This window comes from Salvelinus fontinalis, chromosome 28 (assembly GCF_029448725.1).
Source record: "Salvelinus fontinalis isolate EN_2023a chromosome 28, ASM2944872v1, whole genome shotgun sequence".
Taxonomy (NCBI): Eukaryota; Metazoa; Chordata; class Actinopteri; order Salmoniformes; family Salmonidae; genus Salvelinus; species Salvelinus fontinalis.
Window position 1 is genome coordinate 44,357,903 of NC_074692.1, and position 24,106 is coordinate 44,382,008.

General features: G+C 43.8%; 1 protein-coding gene across 5 annotated transcripts in view; it reads left to right on the forward strand.

Moving 5' to 3' along the window:
- LOC129826770 (sodium-dependent phosphate transporter 2-like) overlaps positions 1–24,106 on the forward strand; it is an 83,323-nt gene that overhangs the window by 32,232 nt on the left and 26,985 nt on the right. For all 5 annotated transcript variants that reach the window (XM_055887837.1, XM_055887840.1, XM_055887836.1 and 2 more), the window contains exons 2-6: positions 17,773–18,362; positions 18,729–18,869; positions 20,130–20,215; positions 20,322–20,418; positions 21,484–21,603. In XM_055887837.1, the coding sequence (XP_055743812.1) occupies positions 18,071–18,362; positions 18,729–18,869; positions 20,130–20,215; positions 20,322–20,418; positions 21,484–21,603 (736 nt within the window). In that variant the 5' untranslated portion in view covers positions 17,773–18,070. The remainder of the gene's footprint in view (positions 1–17,772; positions 18,363–18,728; positions 18,870–20,129; positions 20,216–20,321; positions 20,419–21,483; positions 21,604–24,106) is intronic.

Consider the following 24,106-nt stretch of genomic DNA (forward strand, 5'->3'; position numbering starts at 1 on the left):
TTAACGGTTTGGTCATATGGATAGCCTAGCTAGTTAACGGTTTGGTCATATGGATAGCCTAGCTAGTTAACGGTTTGGTCATATGGATAGCCTAGCTAGTTAACGGTTTGGTCATATGGATAGCCTAGCTATTGAACGGTTTGGTCATATGGATAGCCTAGCTATTGAACGGTTTGGTCATATGGATAGCCTAGCTAGTTAACGGTTTGGTCATATGGATAGCCTAGCTATTGAACGGTTTGGTCATATGGATAGCCTAGCTATTGAACGGTTTGGTCATATGGATAGCCTAGCTATTGAACGGTTTGGTCATATGGATAGCCTAGCTATTGAACGGTTTGGTCATATGGATAGCCTAGCTATTGAACGGTTTGGTCATATGGATAGCCTAGCTAGTTAACGGTTTGGTCATAGGGATAGCCTAGCTATTGAACGGTTTGGTCATATGGATAGCCTAGCTATTGAACGGTTTGGTCATATGGATAGCCTAGCTAGTTAACGGTTTGGTCATATGGATAGCCTAGCTATTGAACGGTTTGGTCATATGGATAGCCTAGCTATTGAACGGTTTGGTCATATGGATAGCCTAGCTATTGAACGGTTTGGTCATATGGATCGCCTAGCTAGTGAACGGTTTGGTCATATGGATAGCCTAGCTATTGAACGGTTTGGTCATATGGATAGCCTAGCTATTGAACGGTTTGGTCATATGGATAGCCTAGCTATTGAACGGTTTGGTCATATGGATCGCCTAGCTATTGAACGGTTTGGTCATATGGATAGCCTAGCTAGTGAACGGTTTGGTCATATGGATCGCCTAGCTATTGAACGGTTTGGTCATATGGATAGCCTAGCTATTGAACGGTTTGGTCATATGGATAGCCTAGCTAGTGAACGGTTTGGTCATATGGATAGCCTAGCTAGTGAACGGTTTGGTCATATGGATAGCCTAGCTAGTGAACGGTTTGGTCATATGGATAGCCTAGCTAGTGAACGGTTTGGTAATACGGATAGCCTAGCTAGTGAACGGGTTGGTAATACGGATAGCCTAGCTATTGAACGGTTTGGTCATAGGGATAGCCTAGCTATTGAACGGTTTGGTCATATGGATAGCCTAGCTAGTGAACGGTTTGGTCATATGGATAGCCTAGCTATTGAACGGTTTGGTCATATGGATAGCCTAGCTATTGAACGGTTTGGTCATATGGATAGCCTAGCTATTGAACGGTTTGGTCATATGGATAGCCTAGCTATTGAACGGTTTGGTTATATGGATCGCCTAGCTAGTTAACGGTTTGGTCATATGGATAGCCTAGCTATTGAACGGTTTGGTCATATGGATAGCCTAGCTAGTTAACGGTTTGGTCATATGGATAGCCTAGCTAGTGAACGGTTTGGTCATATGGATAGCCTAGCTATTGAACGGTTTGGTTATATGGATCGCCTAGCTAGTTAACGGTTTGGTCATATGGATAGCCTAGCTAGTTAACGGTTTGGTCATATGGATAGCCTAGCTATTGAACGGTTTGGTCATATGGATAGCCTAGCTATTGAACGGGTTGGTAATACGGATAGCCTAGCTATTGAACGGTTTGGTAATACGGATAGCCTAGCTAGTTAACGGTTTGGTCATATGGATAGCCTAGCTAGTGAACGGTTTGGTCATATGGATAGCCTAGCTATTGAACGGTTTGGTAATACGGATAGCCTAGCTATTGAACGGTTTGGTCATACGGATAGCCTAGCTATTGAACGGTTTGGTCATATGGATAGCCTAGCTATTGAACGGTTTGGTCATATGGATAGCCTAGCTATTGAACGGTTTGGTCATATGGATAGCCTAGCTATTGAACGGTTTGGTCATACGGATAGCCTAGCTATTGAACGGTTTGGTCATACGGATAGACACTTATGATTTCAAAACCATTAATCTTGAAGCGACGGGGGGAGCGGGTTTCCAAAATGTTATTATATCACACGAAATGATACAGAATAGTACAGAAATGATACAGAATATTGTAGAATAAAACAGAATAATACAGAATGTACAGACTGACTTGACAAATGATCCAGTGGATAATGATAATATGCTGGTTAAAAGTCTCCACTCCCTATTTTAATTTGCTCCATGGCTCCTGCGGCCAAGTGGAGGCTATGGCGCCATGGGGAGGCTATGGCGCCATGGGGAGGCTATGGCGCCAAGGGGAGGCTATGGCGCCAAGGGGAGGCTATGGCGCCAAGGGGAGGCTATGGCGCCAAGGGGAGGCTATGGCGCCAAGGGGAGGCTATGGCGCCAAGGGGAGGCTATGGCGCCAAGGGGAGGCTATGGCGCCAAGGGGAGGCTATGGCGCCAAGGGGAGGCTATGGCGCCAAGGGGAGGCTATGGCGCCAAGGGGAGGCTATGGCGCCAAGGGGAGGCTATGGCGCCAAGGGGAGGCTATGGCGCCAAGGGGAGGCTATGGCGCCAAGCGGAGGCTATGGCGCCAAGCGGAGGCTATGGCGCCAAGGGGAGGCTATGGCGCCAAGGGGAGGCTATGGCGCCAAGGGGAGGCTATGGCGCCAAGGGGAGGCTATGGCGCCAAGGGGAGGCTATGGCGAACAGGTGTTTGGTTTAGCTCAGTCGTGACTCACATAGAGGAAGAACTTTGCAGGAATTTCTGATGAATAAACGAGGCGAAGCTGGTTGTTGGTAACGTTAACAAAATAAACCTGGAAAGTATTAGAACGTCGTAACAAACAGCATTAAAATATCGGAAGTTACCACTTCAAACACCAAATATATCATACTTTGACTAAAATGACGACTTATTTACTTAAATCATTGTGTAACATCATGGGTAAGCTATGGGTCTTGTCTTTCAGCTGAAACCAGGTGAAGTTTCGCTCTTGTGGGCATTTTTAAGGCGTCTGTACAAGGTTGGATAAAAGTGAGCTCTACAACGGGAAGGTTGGTCAAGGTCAACTGGATGCTCTGACTGTGTCGTCTAATTCTACTTCGTTGGCCCATTGTGAGGTCCAAGGTATCTGTGACCAACAGATGCATATCTGTATTCCCAGTCATAAATCCATAGATTAGGGCCTAATGAATTTATTTAAATTGACTGATTACCTCGTATGAACTGTAACTCAGTAAAATCTTTGAAATTGTTGCATGTTGCGTTTTATATTTTTGTTCAGTGTATTTCTTTGGCCATTTTGAGGTGGAATTTGATGTAGCTCAGAACGTGTGTAATTTGGTTGGATTTGAAGAAAGCTAGTCTAAAAGCAGGAGAGGTAGAGCGGAAAGGATGTTCCTCGAAGCGGGTAAATATGTTTAGCTTGTCCGGGAACAAAAGTGGTGGTATTTGACCTCCTTAGGATTAAATAAAGGTTAGACTAAATACAATGAAAAATTACCCATCTGATATTGGAAAGTATTGGCTCACAATTCACTGTGTTGGTCCGTGGAATTCCGTTCACTGTGTTGGTCCGTGGAATTCCGTTCACTGTGTTGGTCCGTGGAATTCCGTTCACTGTGTTGGTCTGTGGAATTCCGTTCACTGTGTTGGTCCGTGGAAATCCGTTCACTGTGTTGGTCCGAGGAAATCCGTTCACTGTGTTGGTCCGTGGAATTGAGAGCAGATCTGTAATCAACAAACGCAGGGAATGGAGGGAAGGCTGACTCACTGTTATGTGGTTATAAAACATTGTTTTGTCTGGATTTATCTCAAACGTGTTTTGACAGTAAAGAACCGTGGAGAACTTTAAATCCCTCAGATTATTCTGATTTAAGGTTGGGATGGTTTATTATAAAATGATTTTAGGACTGGCATTTGCTTATGATTGTATGAATTTCCCATCAATATATTAGGATAGATACGCTGGTGTAGAACTTTCTTCTGAAACCAAATACTTTTAGTGTATGTGTGGGAAAATTCCAACTTGTCCAATTATTTCCTCAATTAAATTTGAACACTGGTATTTCTTTAAGCGGGCCAAAGCTGCTATGTGCTTCTACAGAAGTTAAGTCTCTCTTTGGGGGGAGGGGGGGGGGTGATTTGTGTCATAGGTGAGTGTTTGTATGTGAGCCTGTATGTAAGGGATGAGTGTATAAATAGAAGTGTGTGTGTGTGTGTGATTTTGGTCTCTAAGAACTTCATTCTGTTTTAGTTGTATTGTTTGTATATCATTGTAGTTTAAATTTGTGTGACTTGTCCATCAGTGTTTTTTTGTTTTTTGTGGACACCAGGAAGAGTAGCGAATGGGGATACAAAGAGACGGGAATATTCTAGAATGCGCAGATGGGAGAGTTCTGTGAAGGTTCTAGAATGAGCAGATGGGAGAGTTCTGTGTAGGTTCTAGAATGGTTCTGGTGTCTGTCTGCTGCAGCTGTCTCGTTTCACTGTTTCCCTGTTTAGAATATCAAGCCTGACAATTCCCCCTGACACACACACACACACACACACACACACACACACACACACACACACACACACACACACACACACACACACACACACACACACACAGAGCTATCTGGTTCTGTTCCACCGTTGAAACACCTTCTGAAAGATCCGTGTTGTTTCCCTTGTCAGTAGAACTGTCCCTTTCATCGTGCCATCTAAAAGCCAACTCATCTAAAAGCCAACTCATCTAAAAGCCAACTCATCTAAAAGCCAACTCATCTAAAAGCCTACTCATCTAAAAGCCAACTCATCTAAAAGCCTACTCATCTAAAAGCCTACTCATCTAGAAGCCCACTCTTCTAAAAGCCAACTCATCTAGAAGCCCACTCTTCTAAAAGCCCACTCTTCTAAAAGCCCACTCTTCTAAAAGCCTACTCATCTAAAAGCCAACTCATCTAAAAGCCTACTCATCTAGAAGCCTACTCATCTAGAAGCCTACTCATCTAGAAGCCTACTCATCTAAAAGCCTACTCATCTAGAAGCCTACTCATCTAAAAGCCTACTCATCTAGAAGCCTACTCATCTAGAAGCCTACTCATCTAGAAGCCTACTCATCTAGAAGCCTACTCATCTAGAAGCCTACTCATCTAGAAGCCTACTCATCTAGAAGCCTACTCATCTAGAAGCCTACTCATCTAGAAGCCTACTCATCTAGAAGCCTACTCATCTAGAAGCCTACTCATCTAGAAGCCTACTCATCTAGAAGCCTACTCATCTAAAAGCCTACTCATCTAGAAGCCTACTCATCTAGAAGCCTACTCATCTAAAAGCCTACTCATCTAGAAGCCTACTCTTCTAGAAGCCTACTCATCTAAAAGCCTACTCTTCTAGAAGCCTACTCTTAACATGCCCAAAATGCAGTAGTGTCGATAAGCTGCTTGACAACATCCCGGGTTCGTCTTACCTTCTCGTTGTTAGCAGTTTGAGTATGCAGACCTTTATCCATTTAATGAATCAATGCAGTTTTTTTCCCCAAAAGCTTGAATCTAATGTGGGTAGTGAAAGGGGTCCCCCCCCCCCCCCCCCCCCCAAAAAAAACCACTACATTGTGGTTAGCGTTAGCTAGCCATTCTGGCGGAGAAAACTGCACTCTGGTAGCAAGCTAGTTAGGCCAAATTTAAATAAATGGCGCAACTCGACACAAACAAAGCTCTAAAACCAAGAAAACAGTATATAATCTGCCTCCGTATCCTGTAGTTTAAATAAACTAATTTGAATTGAATAATTTCCTAAAAATGCTTCTATCGCTATTCACCATCTTAATCTATCCAATAATATCACCAACTTACCATGTTTCTAAGTCACACATGCGTAGTACCAGGGTAATTCTCTGATCCTTTGATCAGAGAATTGATTTGGTTGGAGGACGTCCTCTGGAAGTCATCATAATTACCATGTAAGTCTATGGAAGGGGTTGAGGAGCACAAGCTTCCTAGGTTTTGTATTGAAGTCAATGTAGCCAGAGGAGGATGGAAACTAGTGGTCCTCCAGCTACACCATAGTGCTGTTGTGACTACTGTAGACCTTCATTGCGTAAGTGGAATGCACTATATAATCCTTATATAGTGCACTACTTTTGACCAGAACCATATGGGTCCTGGTCAAAAGTAGTGCACTATAAAGGGAATAGGGTGCCATTTCCCAACAGGTTATGTATCCGTCCATAGTCACTATGCAACATTGAGGATCAAGCAGTAGCCATTGTAGGGACTACATTGTGTGAATGCTGTAGTTTAGTGGGTGTTGTGTGTTTCGCTGGCCCAACATCAACCATAAGGGTCTGATAGGGCACTAAGTAAGTGTTCTAGAGATATCTGGGCTCTGGGACAGAGGGAGGGAGGGAGGGAGCTAGAGGGAGGGAGCTGGAGAGATGGAGGCAGAGAGCTGGAGAGAGGGTGGGCTGTGGGACAGAGGGAGGGAGGGAGGGAGGGAGGGAGCTAGAGGGAGGGAGGGAGCTGGAGAGATGGAGGCAGAGAGCTGGAGAGAGGGTGGGCTGTGGGACAGAGGGAGGGAGTTGGAGAGAGGATGGGCTGTGGAACAGAGGGAGGGAGCTGGAGAGAGGGAGGGAGCTGGAGAGAGGGAGGGAGCTGGAGAGAGGGAGGGAGCTGGAGAGAGGGAGGGAGCTGGAGAGAGGGAGGGAGCTGGAGAGAGGGAGGGTGGGACAGAGGGAGGGAGCTGGAGAGAGGGTGGGACAGAGGGAGGGAGCTGGAGAGAGGGTGGGACAGAGGGAGGGAGCTGGAGAGAGGTTGGGACAGGGGGAGGGAGGGTGCTGGAGCGAGGGTGGACTGTGTGTGAGTGGCACAAGCGCTAGTAGAATGGGATGTTTTAGGAAGGAGATTCGTAGCCCATGTGCCCAGAGCACACAATCAGTTAATGTGTTAGTCTGGCTTTCAAGCTGTTTACATTTAAATTCCCTGTTAGACAATAGGCTTTCTGTAGGAGAAAATGTGCTGCATTTACCTCCTATATGAATTGACTTTGATAATCTATTGGGGGAAACAAATCAGACAGTTCCATTGTGTATCAGGATGAGTTTTTTGATCAGAAGGTGATATTTCTCTGGGGGGGTTGAATCCTGTGTGGTGGACATGGGCATCACAGGCAGGTTGTTTCTGTCCAAACCCAGGTTGAAATACCATTCAAAATCATTACAAATACTGACTCTGGGCTTGATTGAGCTTCCCTTGTGCAATGGAAGCAATGAGAAAGTGCAAACCCCTGTTCATCTGGCACTCCAGGTCAGGCCGAAGCAAATGCAAAAATAATTTGAGAGATTTTAAATGGTATTTGAACACAGCTGACTCCACTGCAGTGGTCAGACAGAACCTTCTGTCTGACACATTCTAACACATTCTGGCGGTGAGAGAAAACGGGTTTGTTGTCGTACCTACTCCCATAATCTTTTGCTTGTGTCTGGGTTCTGCCGCTTTGTGATCAGTTGGGCTACCAGGTAGACAGGCTGATATTATACTGTGCGCCATGACGCTGTCCCTGTCTGCCCAAATACAGGCCTCCATTCAACTCATAAACAACATTTCAGCTCGCGTCTTCACACAAATATAGGTCTGGGTAGAGTTCATAAACAACGTGTCAGCTACCTACAGTAGAGGTCTTCACAATTTAAAGTTAGACCCGTTTAGAAATGGATCTGTGGCTTTCGCAACAGACCCAAAATGCTTTTTCTTTTTCTTTAAGAGACCCATTTTTTTTTTTTTTTTTTTTTTTATCTTCAGCGACTTACAAGAGTCAGTGCATACATTTTTGTACTTTTTCTATGACTCTGCCACGTTCAAAGTCACTGAGCTTTTCAGTAAGGCCGTTCTACTGCCAGTGTTTGTCTATGGAGATTGCATGGCCGTGTGCTTGGTTTTTATACACCTGTCAACAATGGGTGTTGGCTGAAATAATAGCCGAATTCACTCATTTAAAGGGAATGTCCACATACTTTTGTGTATATATATAGTGCGTGTTCAAATGCAGTGGCTTCAGAAAATATTCACACATTTTGTTGTGCTACAGCCTGATTCTATCATTGATCAAATGGAGATTTTGTGTCACTGGCCTCCACAGAATACCCCATAATGTCAAAGTGGAATTATGTTTTTTTTTAAAGATTTTTATTTTTTACAAATGAATAAAACATGAACGTTTAAAATGTCTTGTGTCGATAAGTATTCGACCCCTTTGTTAATGGCAAGACTAAATAAGTTCAGGAGTACAAATGTACTTAATAAGTTGCATGGACTGTGTGTGCAAAAATATTGTTTTAACATAATTTTTCATAATGATTACCTCATGATTACCTCATGATTACCTAATCTCTGTAATGTCCCTCAGTTGAGCAGTGAATTTCAAAAACAGATTCAAGCGCAAAGACTAGGGAGGTTTCCCTCTCAAAGAAGAGCACATTTTGAAATTTGATATCTCTTTGATCGTGGTCGTATTAATTACACTTTGGATAGTGTATCAATACACCCAGTCACTACAAAGATACAGGCTTCCTTCCAAACTCAGTTCCCGGAGAGGAAGGAAATTCTCTTTTTTTCGACTGATACCCCATGTCATTGATCCACAATCCATAGATAAGGCTGTACAGTTTAATAAGTATGCCCCACAATGCAATTCTAAAGTATAAAACATCCGGTGTGATTTCAACAGATTTGTCAAATTAATAAATTATTGTCTTTTGTTGATTTTATATAACATTCCAACCTTGTCTTAAATTATGGCATAATTCTACTATTTCTATTAATTTGCATCACTGTCAATGACACTTTTATTTTGAAGGCAAACCGCAAATTCCACTTAGGTTAGAGTCATTTAAAACTCGTTTTTCAACCACTCCTCAAATGTTTTGTTAACAAACTATAGTTTTGGCAAGTCGGTTAGGACATCTGCTTTGTGCATGACACAAGTCATTTTTCCAACAATTGTTTACAGACAGATTATTTCACTTATAATTCACTGTATCACAATTCCAGTAAAGCTAGCTACCCCAGAAGTTGAGGTCGAACAAATGATGCTTTATTACCAACGCGGTATTGTAAAACACATAGTTCATGGCCGGTGTTTGCTTGTTTGCAGACTAGTTTGTACAGCTTTGACAGTGCTACTGTATCTTTTTTGACACTCAGTGCCCCAAACGGCGTCCCATAGTATGGCGTGCGTCCCATAGTATGGCGTGCGTCCCATAGTATGGCGTGAAGCTAGTAACATTGATGCTATTACTGTGTATCTCAGATAGGGCAATGTTGGAAAAGTAGCGCACTTGGTAGAGTTAACCGGTGCTCGACCAGTCGGCGAAAGCCAACCTCACCCGCGACAGGGCAATGAATTCCTTTATCTTGGCATTAGTGGATTTCACCTTTTTGTTGTCTCGCTGAATTTCTTTACTTGTTGACTGGCACAAAATTTTACGTGGCGTCATTACTTCATGTACCTTCGTTATATACGTATGCACGTCGGGCGTTAAACTAGACATCAGCCGATACCGATGTTGGCATTTTTAGGTAATATCGGCCGATATGTTCACGACATATCGTGCATGCCTAGTCACAACAATTCATCGATAGGTATGCTATGATGCTGGTGAAGTTGTCTCGCGCACCTACAGTGCTGGTTATAAAAAAAAGCTAGCTAGCTCATGGATGCAAACAATGTTCTTCCTCAAAAACATAGGAAAACAACATCTGTTTCAGTAGCTATATAGTTAGCTAGCTAACTATATAGCTAAGTGTCCTCATCTAAAATAACCCTAATTTACAAGACAATTCTTATTTGATTAATTGCGGTCGGACTCATCTGTGAAGCTAGCCACAATAAGGACTTTGGGGTTGGCCTTCAAAATAAAAGTATGTCATTGACAGTGATGCAAATGAGTACAAATAGTAGAATTATGCCATAATTGAATAGATCATGGTAAACGAGGTTGGAATGTTGTTATATAAAATCATTAAAAAAAACAATTTGTTAATTTGACAAAAATAGTCGTAGTAGTATAATACTTTAGAATTGCATCGGGGGTATACTTATTTCACTGTACAGCCTTACCTATGGATTGTGGATCAATGACATGGGGTATCAGTCTACTCAGTGACACCCAGAGAACATTTTCCATCGTAGCTCTTATTGCGGGACTCTGAAACAACTGTGAATTGAACCATTTATTGTCGACCTATGTGTATTGAACACTATTCCCGAGGAAAAACAATACCGCGTGGATGTTTTGGAGTCTGACAACTCTGAGGAGGATGTTGGGAAACAGTATATTGGGTAATGAGTAGACTTAATACCCCATTTCATTGATCTCCAATCCTTAGGTAAAGCTGTACAGTACAATATGAATGTCAAAACACACAATAAGCTGACTGGGGATGTGATTTCACACAGTCACAGTCCCGCGATAAGAGCTACAACGATAATATTTGCGTAAACTCTTCACGGTTGTGTTCTGTGCGTGTCACCGAGTAGACTGATACCCCATTACATTGCTTCACATTCCAACCTTGTTTAACATCGTCTAGTCTAAATATTGCATAGTTCCACCAATTGTAACCTTCTGCGTCACTTTCAAAGAGGTACTTTTATTTTTAAGGCAACCCGCAAATTCCACTATTGTGCCTAAACCTTGTTGTGGCTAGCTTCACAACACATAGTCTGGTCGAGCCTCACTAGCCAGATGAAGCTAGCTGCGGCTGCTTGTAACGTTAGCTTTGGGCAACGGTTAAGTAGCTGGCTAGCTATTTATTTTCATGAACTGAAGTTCAATTTCAATAGGAGAACAACAAGTGGCTACCTAGCTAATACTTACTCACAAGGATTCCTAAATCATTGCTAAGAATAGTGAAAATGACTGCAGTTTCTACTGGTCATTGTTTTCAGGCTGGTTGTATTGTTGCTAGCTAGGTTCCAAGCTAACGCTAGCTACCCCAGAAGTTGCGGTCAAACAAATAATGCTTTATTACCAACGCGGTATTGTAAACACATCGTTCGTGGCCCGGTGTGTGCTTGTTTGCAGACTTTTTTGTACAGCTTTGACAGCGCTACTGATAGTGGTGGCGCTTGGCTTGCACGTGCAAATTCAGAACACACAACATTCTATAATAGAACTGTTATTTGACGTGTCAAATTAAAAGCTTATTTAATTCGTCAAATAGTGTTATTTGACGTATCTTTTTTGACACGCAAACAGTGTTTCATAGTATGTCGTGAAGCTGATAGCAGTGACGCTAATACTGTGTAACTCCGGTAGGGCAACATCTGAAAAATAGCGCACTTGGTAGTGTGTACCGGTGCTCGACCAGTCGTTGAAAGCCAACATCACCCACGACAGAGAACAGTTTATTGTCAAGGGCAATGCATTCCATTATCTTGGCAGTACTGGATTTCGCCTTTGAGTTGTCTCGCTGAAATGTTCTTACTCTTTCAAATGACTGCTCGACTTGTTGACTGCTCGATCCACACAGCAGACAGGTTAGGAATGCTGTGTTGCATGTGTAGCGCAAAATTTTACGTGCCGTCATTACTTCATATGTTACATAGGTATGCACGTCAGCTTTGACATCGGTTTTCGAAGGTATTGTCTGTGGAGCTCCGAGACAGAATTTGTGCCGAGGCACAGATCTGGGGAAGGGTACCAAAACATTTCTTCAGCATTGAAGGTCCCCAAGAACACAGTGGCCTCTGTCATTCTTAAATGGAAGAAGTTTGGAACCACCAAGACTCTTTCTAGACCTGGCCGCCCGGCCAAACTGAGCAATTGGGAGAGAAGGGACTTGGTCGGAGAGGTGACCAAGAACACGACGGTCACTCTGTCAGAGCTCCAGAGTTCATCTGTGGAGATGGGAGAACCTTCCAGAAGGACAACCATCTCTGCAGCACTCCACCAATCAGGCCTTTATGGTAGAATGGGCAGACGGAAGCCACTCCTCCAGTAAAATTAAGATTTTCCTCCTAAGTGTCCACAGAAAGTTTCTAATGTACAGAAAACAGTTCAACAGTCCCTACGATGAAATACGTAGCCTGTAGGTTCTAACATGCCTTGGGTAAAATAAATACATTAATTCCATGTTACAGCAAATGCACATTATGCCCCTTGTAAATGACATAGAAAAAGCCGACAAATATCCCAGTATGCATCTAGTTACACCAAACGAGTCCTTCATGTTGATACAAATCAAATTTATTTATATAGCCCTTCGTACATCAGCTGATATCTCAAAGTGCTGTACAGAAACCCAGCCTAAAACCCCAAAAAGCAAGCAATGCAGGTGTAGAAGCACGGTGGCTAGGGAAAACTCCCTAGAAAGGCCAGAACCAAGGAAGAAACCTAGAGAGGAACCAGGCTATGAGGGGTGGCCAGTCCTCTTCTGGCTGTGCCGGGTGGAGATTATAACAGAACATGGCCAAGATGTTCAAATGTTCATACATTGTTCAGAAATTTGTTCAAATGTCACTGGGCACTCTTGGTACTACTTCCGTTTGTTACAACATTTTTACATTTTAGTCATTTAGCAGACGCTCTTATCCAGAGCGACTTACAGTAGAGTGCATACATTTTATTACATTTTACATACTGAGACAAGGATTTCCCTACCGGCCAAACCCTCCCTAACCCGGACGACGCTATGCCAGTTGTGCGTCGCCCCACGGACCTCCCGGTTGCGGCCGGCTGCGACAGAGCCTGGGCGCGAACCCAGCCCAGTCTGGGCGCGAACCCAGAGACTCTGGTGGCGCAGCTAGCACTGCGATGCAGTGCCCTCGACCACTGCGCCACCCGGGAGGCCCCAAGGTGGGTGTCATAGCCCGACTCCCCCTTTTTCTTGGAATCCACATTCCTGGCGCCCAATAGTCTAGCTGGTAAACCCCAGTAACACGGTAGTTGTAAAAAGATGGTTGGCAGATCACCAGAATGTATGTCTCCTCGACCTCCTCAGGGGACACGCAAAATCTTTTGTCTGGAGGGTGTGGTCTATATATTGCAGCATAAATCTTTTGTCTGGAGGGTGTGGCCTATATTGCAGCATAAATCTTTTGTCTGGAGGGTGTGGTCTATATTGCAGCATAAATCTTTTGTCTGGAGGGTGTGGCCTATATTGCAGCATAAATCTTTTGTCTGGAGGGTGTGGCCTATATTGCAGCATAAATCTTTTGTCTGGAGGGTGTGGTCTATATTGCAGCATAAATCTTTTGTCTGGAGGGTGTGGCCTATATTGCAGCATAAATCTTTTGTCTGGAGGGTGTGGTCTATATTGCAGCATAAATCTTTTGTCTGGAGGGTGTGGCCTATATTGCAGCATAAATCTTTTGTCTGGAGGGTGTGGTCTATATTGCAGCATAAATCTTTTGTCTGGAGGGTGTGGCCTATATTGCAGCAATTACCAACAAATGACAGCGATAGGCTAATGCTATTTATTTGACAACAGACTTACTTATATCCTGTCATTTAACTAAATACAGCGCACATAAGACAGAACTTCATTTGGCCAACAAAAATGTCTCAACAAAATGAAACAAAACACTTTTTGCATATTTAAAGAAGTGGTTTAGATTCTTAAATAGATATACAATAATGATAATAAGAAAACAAATGATAAATATTATTGTAAAATTAAAAAAAAAATCTTTGTCCACCACAATAATAAAACTCTTCCCTTGTCGGTTTCTTTTCACTGTACTCAAGTCTCCTCTAACTTTCATTTTACTTCAATGAAAAAGTCCTCCATCTTTGCAATCAACAGTAGCCAAGGCTCCTTTCACTTGGCAGCAGGGGCAGGTGAGCAGCTGGAACCAGTGTCAGCTGGACATAAGCTATACGTTTTATTGAGTTGCAATTGGCTGACACATAACAAGCTTGCGCTGCTCTCATCATGTCACACACACATTCAATTAACAGAGGACGGGTCCAGTTGATAAATGCATTAAATTAACAGAGGATGGGTCCAATCTGGTCCAGTTGATAAATGCATTAAATTAACAGAGGACGGGTCCAATCTGGTCCAGTTGATAAATGCATTAAATTAACAGAGGATGGGACCAGTCGATAAATACATTAAATTAACAGAGAACGGGTGCAATCTGGTCCAGTTGATAAATGCATTAAATTAACAGAGGATGGGACCAGTCGATAAATACATTAAATTAACAGAGGACGGGTGCAATCAAGTTCAGTCGATTTAAATACATTTGAATTGCACGTACCGAGACCCGTGGCAATTATATCAGACCTGACCCAGGTCCTAGACAAAAGTAAGAGACCCGGACATGGAATTTGTGTCTCTAGGACCCTAGAAGACCCCTAACAAATCAAATCAAGTTTATTTTATATAGCCCTTCGTACATCAGCTAATATCTCAAAGTGCTGTACAGAAACCCAGCCTAAAACCCCAAACAGCTAGTAATGCAGGTGTAGAAGCACGGTGGCTAGGAAAAACTCCCTAGAAAGGCCAAAACCTAGGAAGAAACCTAGAGAGGAACCAGGCTATGAGGGGTGGCCAGTCCTCTTCTGGCTGTGCCGGGTGAAGATTATAACAGAACATGGCCAAGATGTTCAAAATGTTCATAAATGACCAGCATGGTCAAATAATAATCAGGAATAAATGTCAGTTGGCTTTTCATAGCCAATCATTAAGAGTTGACAACAGCAGGTCTGAGACAGGTAGCACGTCCGGTGGACATTTATGCTGCAAGACATACTGACCTATAGTGTTCACCCAAATACAGATCTGGAGTCTGTTCATAAACAAGTGTCTACTTAGAGCAATTTACTGTCTTCACCTAAGTACAGGTCTGGGTATAGCTCATAAATAATGTGTCAAGTTACCTAGTATCTACTGTCATCACCCAAATACAGGTCTGGAATCTGTTCATAAACAAGTGTCTGCTTAGAGCTATCTACTGTCGTCACCCAAGTACAGGTCTGGGAACAGCTCATAAACAAGTTGTCAGCTACCTAGTATGTACTGTTTTCACCCAAATACAGGTCTGAGGTCAGGGTCTAAATATGTTTATGCTGTTGCTAGTGTGTAACTGGTTGAATCCATAAACATGTTTTGTTCATCTGAGAATAGCCCCTAGCTGTCTGCCTGTCTCAGCCTTGAGAAGTCTACATGTACTTATAGGCTCATTTCAAAACCTCTCGCTGCTTGTTTGTGTTGTGGTGGTGACTCTCTCTCACTAAGAACCTTTTTAAGACGGCGAGCTGCGGCAGCAGCAGGACTAAAGCAGTAAGAGCAGGGTTCAGACTAGTCCTTTACTACACCGTAAATCATGTTTGACGCCGTCTAAGGGCTGGTGTATACTGGAAGACGGTAATGTTTTTAATGCTTATTTGAATTACTACTTGCTTGGTAGGTATATGTTTTTTGCTTGGTCCTTCTGCTTGGTTTATATATTCTGCTTGGTAGTTATACTATGCAATTTGTTGTAAACTAGACACCGAACTAGTGGCATTAGCAGTAGGTTGTAGCTAGTGTAGGTTGCTAACCGGGAGGCTTTGTAGTGTCGTCAGCGTACTAATGTTGGGAAAGGGGGATACCTAGTCAGTTGTACTACTGAAGGCATTCAAGCGAGATGTCTTCCTCATTTAACTAAACACCTCTGCTACGAGCTGCCTTAACTCCCACAACAACTGGAGTGGATGTTGATTAACTGCTTTGCTCAAGATTTTTTTTCCACGTTACCGGCTCGGGGATTTGAACAAGCAACCTTTCGGTTACTGTCCCAACGCTCTAACCGTTAGGCTAGGTTGATAACTGGGAGACTGTATAGTGGTATCAGCTAGGTGGTGGATGATAACTGGGAGACTGTATAGTGGTATCAGCTAGGTGGTGGATGATGACTGGGAGACTGTATAGTGGTATCAGCTAGGTGGTGGATGAGGACTGGGAGACTGTATAGTGGTATCAGCTAGGTGGTGGATGATGACTGGGAGACTGGTATCAGCTAGGTGGTGGATGAGGACTGGGAGACTGTATAGTGGTATCAGCTAGGTGGTGGATGATAACTGGGAGACTGGTATCAGCTAGGTGGTGGATGATAACTGGGAGACTGTATAGTGGTATCAGCTAGGTGGTGGATGATAACTGGGAGACTGGTATCAGCTAGGTGATGGATGATAACTGGGAGACTGGTATCAGCCAGGTGATGGATGATAACTGGGAGACTGTATAGTGGTATCAGCTAGGTGGTGGATGATAACTGGGAGACTGTATAGTGGTATCAGCTAGGTGGTGGATGATGACTGGGAGACTGTATAGTGGTATCAGCTAGGTGGTGGATGATAACTGGGAGACTGTATAGTGGTATCAGCTAGGTGGTGGATGATGACTGGGAGACTGGTATCAGCTAGGTGGTGGATGATGACTGGGAGACTGTATAGTGGTATCAGCTAGGTGGTGGATGATGACTTGGAGACTGTATAGTGGAATCAGCTAGGTGGTGGATGATGACTGGGAGACTGTATAGTGGTATCAGCTAGGTGGTGGATGATAACTGGGAGACTGTATAGTGGTATCAGCTAGGTGGTGGATGATGACTGGGAGACTGTATAGTGGTATCAGCTAGGTGGTGGATGATGACTGGGAGACTGGTATCAGCTAGGTGGTGGATGATAACTGGGAGACTGTATAGTGGTATCAGCTAGGTGGTGGATGATGACTGGGAGACTGGTATCAGCTAGGTGGTGGATGATGACTGGGAGACTGGTATCAGCTAGGTGGTGGATGATGACTGGGAGACTGTATAGTGGTATCAGCTAGGTGGTGGATGATAACTGGGAGACTGTATAGTGGTAACAGCTAGGTGGTGGATGATGACTGGGAGACTGGTATCAGCTAGGTGGTGGATGATAACTGGGAGACTGTATAGTGGTATCAGCTAGGTGGTGGATGATAACTGGGAGACTGTATAGTGGTATCAGCTAGGTGGTGGATGATAACTGGGAGACTGTATAGTGGTATCAGCTAGGTGGTGGATGATGACTGGGAGACTGGTATCAGCTAGGTGGTGGATGATAACTGGGAGACTGGTATCAGCTAGGTGGTGGCTGGTGACTGGGAGGTGCTGATATAGGATCAGTGTAGCCTTTTATATCATAATGAATAAGATGATATGGTTACTGATCCTCGATGATCAACCTGCTCCAAGGCTCTTGATGGATACTGGCCCAAATCAGATGCCATCTAATCAGGATGGAAACCCAGCATAGGTGGGGGAAAAAGCTGTGAAATGTGATCAGACTTTTATAGCAGCTGTCAGCAGGGCCTTGTTGTAGTGTCATAATGCTACTTCCCAACGCTGAACACATAGCTCACATCTCATTCACCACACACAGTCTTTTTATAGCCTCGCCGCTGACAGTGTCCAGCTAACAGGGATGATTTGATTATTTTTAAAGTGCAGATGACGATACAATGATTTTCCTATTGTGGCTGGTTATCAGAGTTGTCTTCTGCTTACGTTTGACATGCGTGCAGGCACAGACACACACACACACACACACACACACACAGACACACACACACACACACACACACGATTGGGCAGTATCAAGATGTTCATACCGTTCCTGTACCGGGGTGTATGGTATTATTGGCAGTGCACAAAAGGACGCTATTCCCGCCCCGTCAGTATTTCAAAATACCCCGATATACGGAATGCTGCCCAGCCCTACACTCCCTTTAGTGGGCTTGTGTTCATCAAATACGACGCCTCTCATCCACCTTTTGTCGTCTTCATTCACCGCGTGTTTACCAGTATTCAGTAGACTCTCAGGATATCTAGCCTAATCATGACCTCTAACCTCTCTTTGCTTTGTTTTGTTTGTCAGATGAGGGAAGGGTGTAGATGGGACTGTCTCAGCTCTGAGCCATGGAATGCCCCCTCCGTCCGCCACTAGCCTGCTCTTCTCCACAGACTGACTTCCAGACGCTGAGTTAACGACACGTTGCTCCCCTCCAACTGAACACAACCAGGAAGGGGAAGAAGTCACAGCGGAGCTTCGTACGCACAGAGGAAAGGATTTTCAGCTCCTCTCCAACATATTAACAGCTAGCTCACCTTAGTTGGGGTTAGTTTTCCCTTGTCTTCTCTGTGGATTTGGGATTTTTTTTTAATAGAGAGTCAAGATGGTGGATTTAGAGGAGTACCTGTGGATGGTGATCCTGGGCTTCGTCATAGCCTTCATCCTGGCCTTCTCTGTGGGGGCCAACGACGTGGCCAACTCGTTCGGGACGGCGGTGGGGTCGGGGGTGGTGACTCTGAGACAGGCCTGTATCCTGGCGTCCATCTTTGAGACGTTGGGTTCCATGCTTCTTGGAGCCAAGGTGGGGGAGACCATACGGAAGGGCATCATAGACGTCAACCTATACAACGAGACGGTGCCTGTTCTCATGGCAGGGGAGGTCAGCGCCATGGTCGGTACGTATACCATACTCTGTCGTCCTCGAGTATCGGCCATGTCTTATAATGTTACTAGATGTTAAGTTCTTCCTTCAGTGTTTCCTGAATTCCTCTCTAAGTGCATTGGAGGAGGTCTGAGGGAGGGACCGTGGATCCTTTCCTCCAATGAGCTTTGAGAGAAATTGAGCTAGCAACCAATGTTTTCAGTCATAGCCTGTGTTTTAATTCTCACGGAAGGTTCATATCTCATAGCTTGTACGACGTCTGTCTCTGTCTCTGTCTGTCTGTGTGGCTCGCTTGCTCTGTCTCTCTCTCTTTCTCTGTCTGTGTCTCGCTCTCTCTTTCTGTGTGTGTGTGTCTCTCTCTGTCTCTGTTTTTCCACAGGGTCAGCGATTTGGCAGCTCATCGCCTCGTTCCTCAAACTACCCATCTCCGGGACGCATTGCATCGTGGGATCGACCATCGGGTTCTCCATGGTGGCCATCGGTACCAAGGGTGTCCAGTGGATGCAGCTGGTCAAGATTGGTATGTGTATGAATACGTTACCCAGCATGCTCTGAAGTTGGGTTTAATATCTAGGACTCTTAGCCCACCAAGGGCTAGTCTTCCCATGTCTGAGTAGGGCTGGGCTGTATATTGTATGATACTATATATACCTTACCATATGATACTGTATATACCCTACCGTATGATACTGTATATACAGTGGGGCAAAAAAGTATTTAGTCAGCCACCAATTGTGCAAGTTCTCCCACTTAAAAAGATGAGAGAGGCCTGTAATTTTCATCATAGGTACACTTCAACTATGACAGACAAAATGAGGGGAAAAAATCCAGAAAATCACATTGTAGGATTTTTAATGAATTTATTTGCAAATTATGGTGGAAAATATCTCTGGAGAGACCTGAAAATTGCTTTTGAGGTTGTAATCGATGCCAAAGGTGCTTCAACAGATTACTGAGTAAAGGGTCTGAATACTTATGTAAATGTGATATTCCAGTTTGATCTAAATAGTCAAATGTCAATTGTCATTTTTAACCAAATATTGCATTTCATTTGCCCATATCGTGCAGCCCAACGTGGCAGTGTGGAAATGTTCTACAATGAGATCAACTTTTGGTTGAAGTTTTGTTTTATACTGTTAAATCAATCAGATTTGAGAAAGACCCCTTAAAATAAGTGTGTTGCCGCCCTCGGTTAATATGCACAACTCATAAAGCAATTTAGAACCTCGATTATTATCAATTTAGAACCTCGATTATTATCAATTTAGAACCTCGATTATTATCAATTTAGAACCTCGATTATTATCAATTTAGAACCTCGATTATTATCAATTTAGAACCTCGATTATTATCAATTTAGAACCTCGATTATTATCAATTTAGAACCTCGATTATTATCAATTTAGAACCTCGATTATTATCAATTTAGAACCTCGATTATTATCAATTTAGAACCTCGATTATTATCAATTTAGAACCTCGATTATTCAAAAACATAAAAATATCATCAAGAAAATGTGATATATTGTGGCCGTATTGCCAAGCCTTATGACTGAGTCTAATATGGAACCTATGTTAGGTTGACAGTTTGACTACATTACCCAGGGTGCTTTGGGATAGGGTTGACTGTCATATGACTTCATCACCCAGCCTTCTCTGTCTGTGGTCTAATCCCAAATTAGTAGTTATTTAGGATACAAGGTGATTTGTACATCTATCAGTTTGTGATCCGAGTCAATTCTCTACGTTACCCAGCCTGCCCCTCTTTTCCTTCCTCCAGTTGCGTCCTGGTTCATCTCTCCCTTGCTGTCTGGACTGATGTCGGGATTCCTCTTCTTCCTCATCAGACACTTCATCCTCAGTAAGGTGGGTTACCAGTCGTCACATTATACACTATTTGCAGTTCTCTGTGTGCGTGCGTGTCTGTGCTGACCTGTGTTTGTGTGTGTTACTGATCTGTGTGTGTTTTCAGGATGACCCTGTCCCCAACGGCCTCCGTGCCCTGCCAGTGTTTTACGCCTCAACGATAGGCATCAACGCCTTCTCCATCCTCTACACTGGTGCTCCATGTAAGAACTGGGACTTAACCTAACCCTGGTCCTAACACTTTAGACTGGTGGTCCATGTAAGAACTGAGACTTAACCTAACCCTGGTCCTAACACTTTAGACTGGTGGTCCATGTAAGAACTGAGACTTAACCTAACCCTGGTCCTAACACTTTAGACTGGTGGTCCATGTAAGAACTGAGACTTAACCTAACCCTGGTCCTAACACTTTAGACTGGTGGTCCATGTAAGAACTGGGACTTAACCTAACCCTGGTCCTAACACTTTAGACTGGTGGTCCATGTAAGAACTGAGACTTAACCTAACCCTGGTCCTAACACTTTAGACTGGTGGTCCATGTAAGAACTGAGACTTAACCTAACCCTGGTCCTAACACTTTAGACTGGTGCTCCATGTAAGAACTGAGACTTAACCTAACCCTGGTCCTAACACTTTAGACTGGTGGTCCATGTAAGAACTGGGACTTAACCTAACCCTGGTCCTAACACTTTAGACTGGTGGTCCATGTAAGAACTGGGACTTAACCTAACCCTGGTCCTAACACTTTAGACTGGTGGTCCATGTAAGAACTGAGACTTAACCTAACCCTGGTCCTAACACTTTAGACTGGTGCTCCATGTAAGAACTGGGACTTAACCTAACCCTGGTCCTAACACTTTAGACTGGTGGTCCATGTAAGAACTGAGACTTAACCTAACCCTGGTCCTAACACTTTAGACTGGTGGTCCATGTAAGAACTGAGACTTAACCTAACCCTGGTCCTAACACTTTAGACTGGTGGTCCATGTAAGAACTGGGACTTAACCTAACCCTGGTCCTAACACTTTAGACTGGTGGTCCATGTAAGAACTGAGACTTAACCTAACCCTGGTCCTAACACTTTAGACTGGTGGTCCATGTAACAGCTTCACCACTTTTTACCCTCGTCTTTATTTCTAGCACTGTACCAGTGTCTAACATGTGAAAACTATGATTTTTTCTTTTTCTTCTTCTCTACAATTGTGTTTTGCATTGATGGGCTTACCACTCTGTTTCAATGTGTGTGTCTCTCTCTCTCTCTCTCTCAGTGCTAGGTCTGGAGATGTTACCGGTGTGGGCTATAGCTCTGATCACGTTGGCAGGGGCTCTGGTCTGTGCTGCCGTGGTGTGGTTCGCTGTCTGCCCCTGGATGAGACGGAAAATTTCAAGTAGGTGTCACCCTCTCTCTCTTGCTCACTGTCTCGTGTGTGTGTGTGTGTGTGTGTGTGTGTGTGTGTGTGTGTGTGTGTGTGTGTGTGTGTGTGTGTGTGTGTGTGTGTGTGTGTGTGTGTGTGTGTGTGTGTGTGTGTGTGTGTGTGTGTGTGTGTGTGTGGAAGATAATTTTTTCCTCCCTATACCCATCATGAGGTTGCTACAACCTAGCCTACAAATTAAAGTTTATAACGAGGTGCACAGGTCGAGAGACAAATTACAGTAATCAAGGTGACAGACAGTGACACATTCAATAATGCCTTGCACACGCTTGTCTGCATCTAGCTGTTCTGGCGTGTAATCATTAGTCCAACTGCTGCAAAACGTTCCGTTTTTATTGGACACATTCCCCGTTTCCGTTCCGTTTGCTTCCGTTTAAGGAAAATGTTTTGCAACAGAATCAGGGGGAATGAATACACCCCTGATCAACCGCTCAGTCGGGCTTTTTCAGTCGGGTCCCGTGTGGCTCAGTTGGTAGAGCATGGCGCTTGCAACGCCAGGGTTGTGGGTTCATTCCCCACGGGGGGACCAGGATGAATATGTATGAACTTTCCAATTTGTAAGTCGCTCTGGATAAGAGCGTCTGCTAAAAGACTTAAATGTAATGTAAATGTTTTAACCTACACTTTGACGTTGTAATAACAGAATGCACATGGTGAAAATTTGAAATTGGAGGAGAGCATCAGCAGTTGTCCTCTCATGTCAGTCATTGTATACCTTAGATAACTATTTATAACTTGTCAGAATGGTCCAGATCAACTAGCCCATGCTAACGAGCTAATGCTGTTTTAGCCACTTTATTATTCTCCAATGATGGCCCAAGTGGAAAAAGTTTAGGAACCCAACTGCCCTTGACGGTGGAGTTGAGGTTACTGTAGACCTTCATTGCAAAGCAATATGTTTTAATCCGTTATTTGGTGACGTGAATATATTTTGTGTAGTTTTATCGAAAAAATAATAACTTTTTTAAATTTTTTTAATGTTTTTAAAAATTATTATTATGAAATTCACTGAGCAGGATGGTCCTCCCCAGTGGTGCAAAGTACTTCAGTAAAAATACTTGAAAGTACTACTTAAGTAGTTTTTGGGGGGTATCTGTACTTTACTTTGCTATTTATATTTTTGATCTTTTGAACATTTACTTCACTACGTTCCTAAAGAAATTAATGCAATTTTTTATACTCCATACATTTTCAGTGACAACCAAAAGTACTTGTTACATTTTGAATGCTTAGCAAGACAGGAAAATAGTCCAATTCACACACGTATCAACCGAACATCCCTGGTCATCCCTACTGCCTCTGATCTGGAGGACTCACTAAACAGAGAACATCCCTGGTCATCCCTGCTGCCTCTGATCTGGAGGACTCACTAAACAGAGAACATCCCTGGTCATCCCTACTGCCTCTGATCTGGAGGACTCACTAAACAGAGAACATCCCTGGTCATCCCTACTGCCTCTGATCTGGCGGACTCACTAAACAGAGAACATCCCTGGTCATCCCTACTGCCTCTGATTTGGCGGACTCACTAAACACACATGCTTTGTCTGTAGTGTTGGAGTGTGCCTCTGGCTATCTGTAAATAACATTTAAAAAAACAAGAAAATGGTGCCATTTGCTTAATATAAGGAATTTGAAATGATTTATACTTGTACTTTTGATACTTAAATATATTTTAGCAATTACATTTACTTTTGATACTTTTGGTATCAAATACTTTTAGACTTTTACTCAAGTAGTAGTTTACTGGGTGACTTTTCTTTTACTCTCAAGTATGACAATTGAGTACTATTTCCACCACTGGTCCTCCCCTTCCTCCTCCGAGGAGCCTCCACTGGTCCTCCCCTTCCTCCTCTGAGGAGCCTCCACTGGTCCTCCCCTTCCTCCTTTGAGGAGCCTCCACTGGTCCTCCCCTTCCTCCTTTGAGGAGCCTCCACTGGTCCTCCCCTTCTTCCTCTGAGGAGGAGTCTCCACTGGTCCTCCCCTTCCTCCTCTGAGGAGCCTCCCCTGCCTAGAAGTATTTGAGAGCTCTTTGTGTCTATTTCTCACGCCGCCCTCAATGCCCCTCTGGACTCCCAGACTGACTGATCCTGGACAGACAAAAGACTTGAGTCCCCCGCTACAGAGCCAGCGACACACACAACCCCCCCCCCCCCCCGGTCTCTGGCCTCCTCAGACTGTGTACCCTTCTGAAACCAAACAGCTTCTGCCAGCCAATGTGGACCTTCATCACCCCCCCCCCCTGCCAAAAGGAAACGTTTTAAACCCACTAACCCTGAACCCCAGCTACCTAGAAAGAGTAAGCCCTATTTAAGATTCTGGTTGTTTAGGGGAAATTAGGAACATTCTGGAATAGGTTTCTGTTTGGTGGTTAATGTTTTGTTTGGTTAGGGTTTAGGTTAGGGTTTAGGTTAGGGTTTGGGTTAGGATTTAGGTTAGGGTTAGGGGTTAGGTTAGG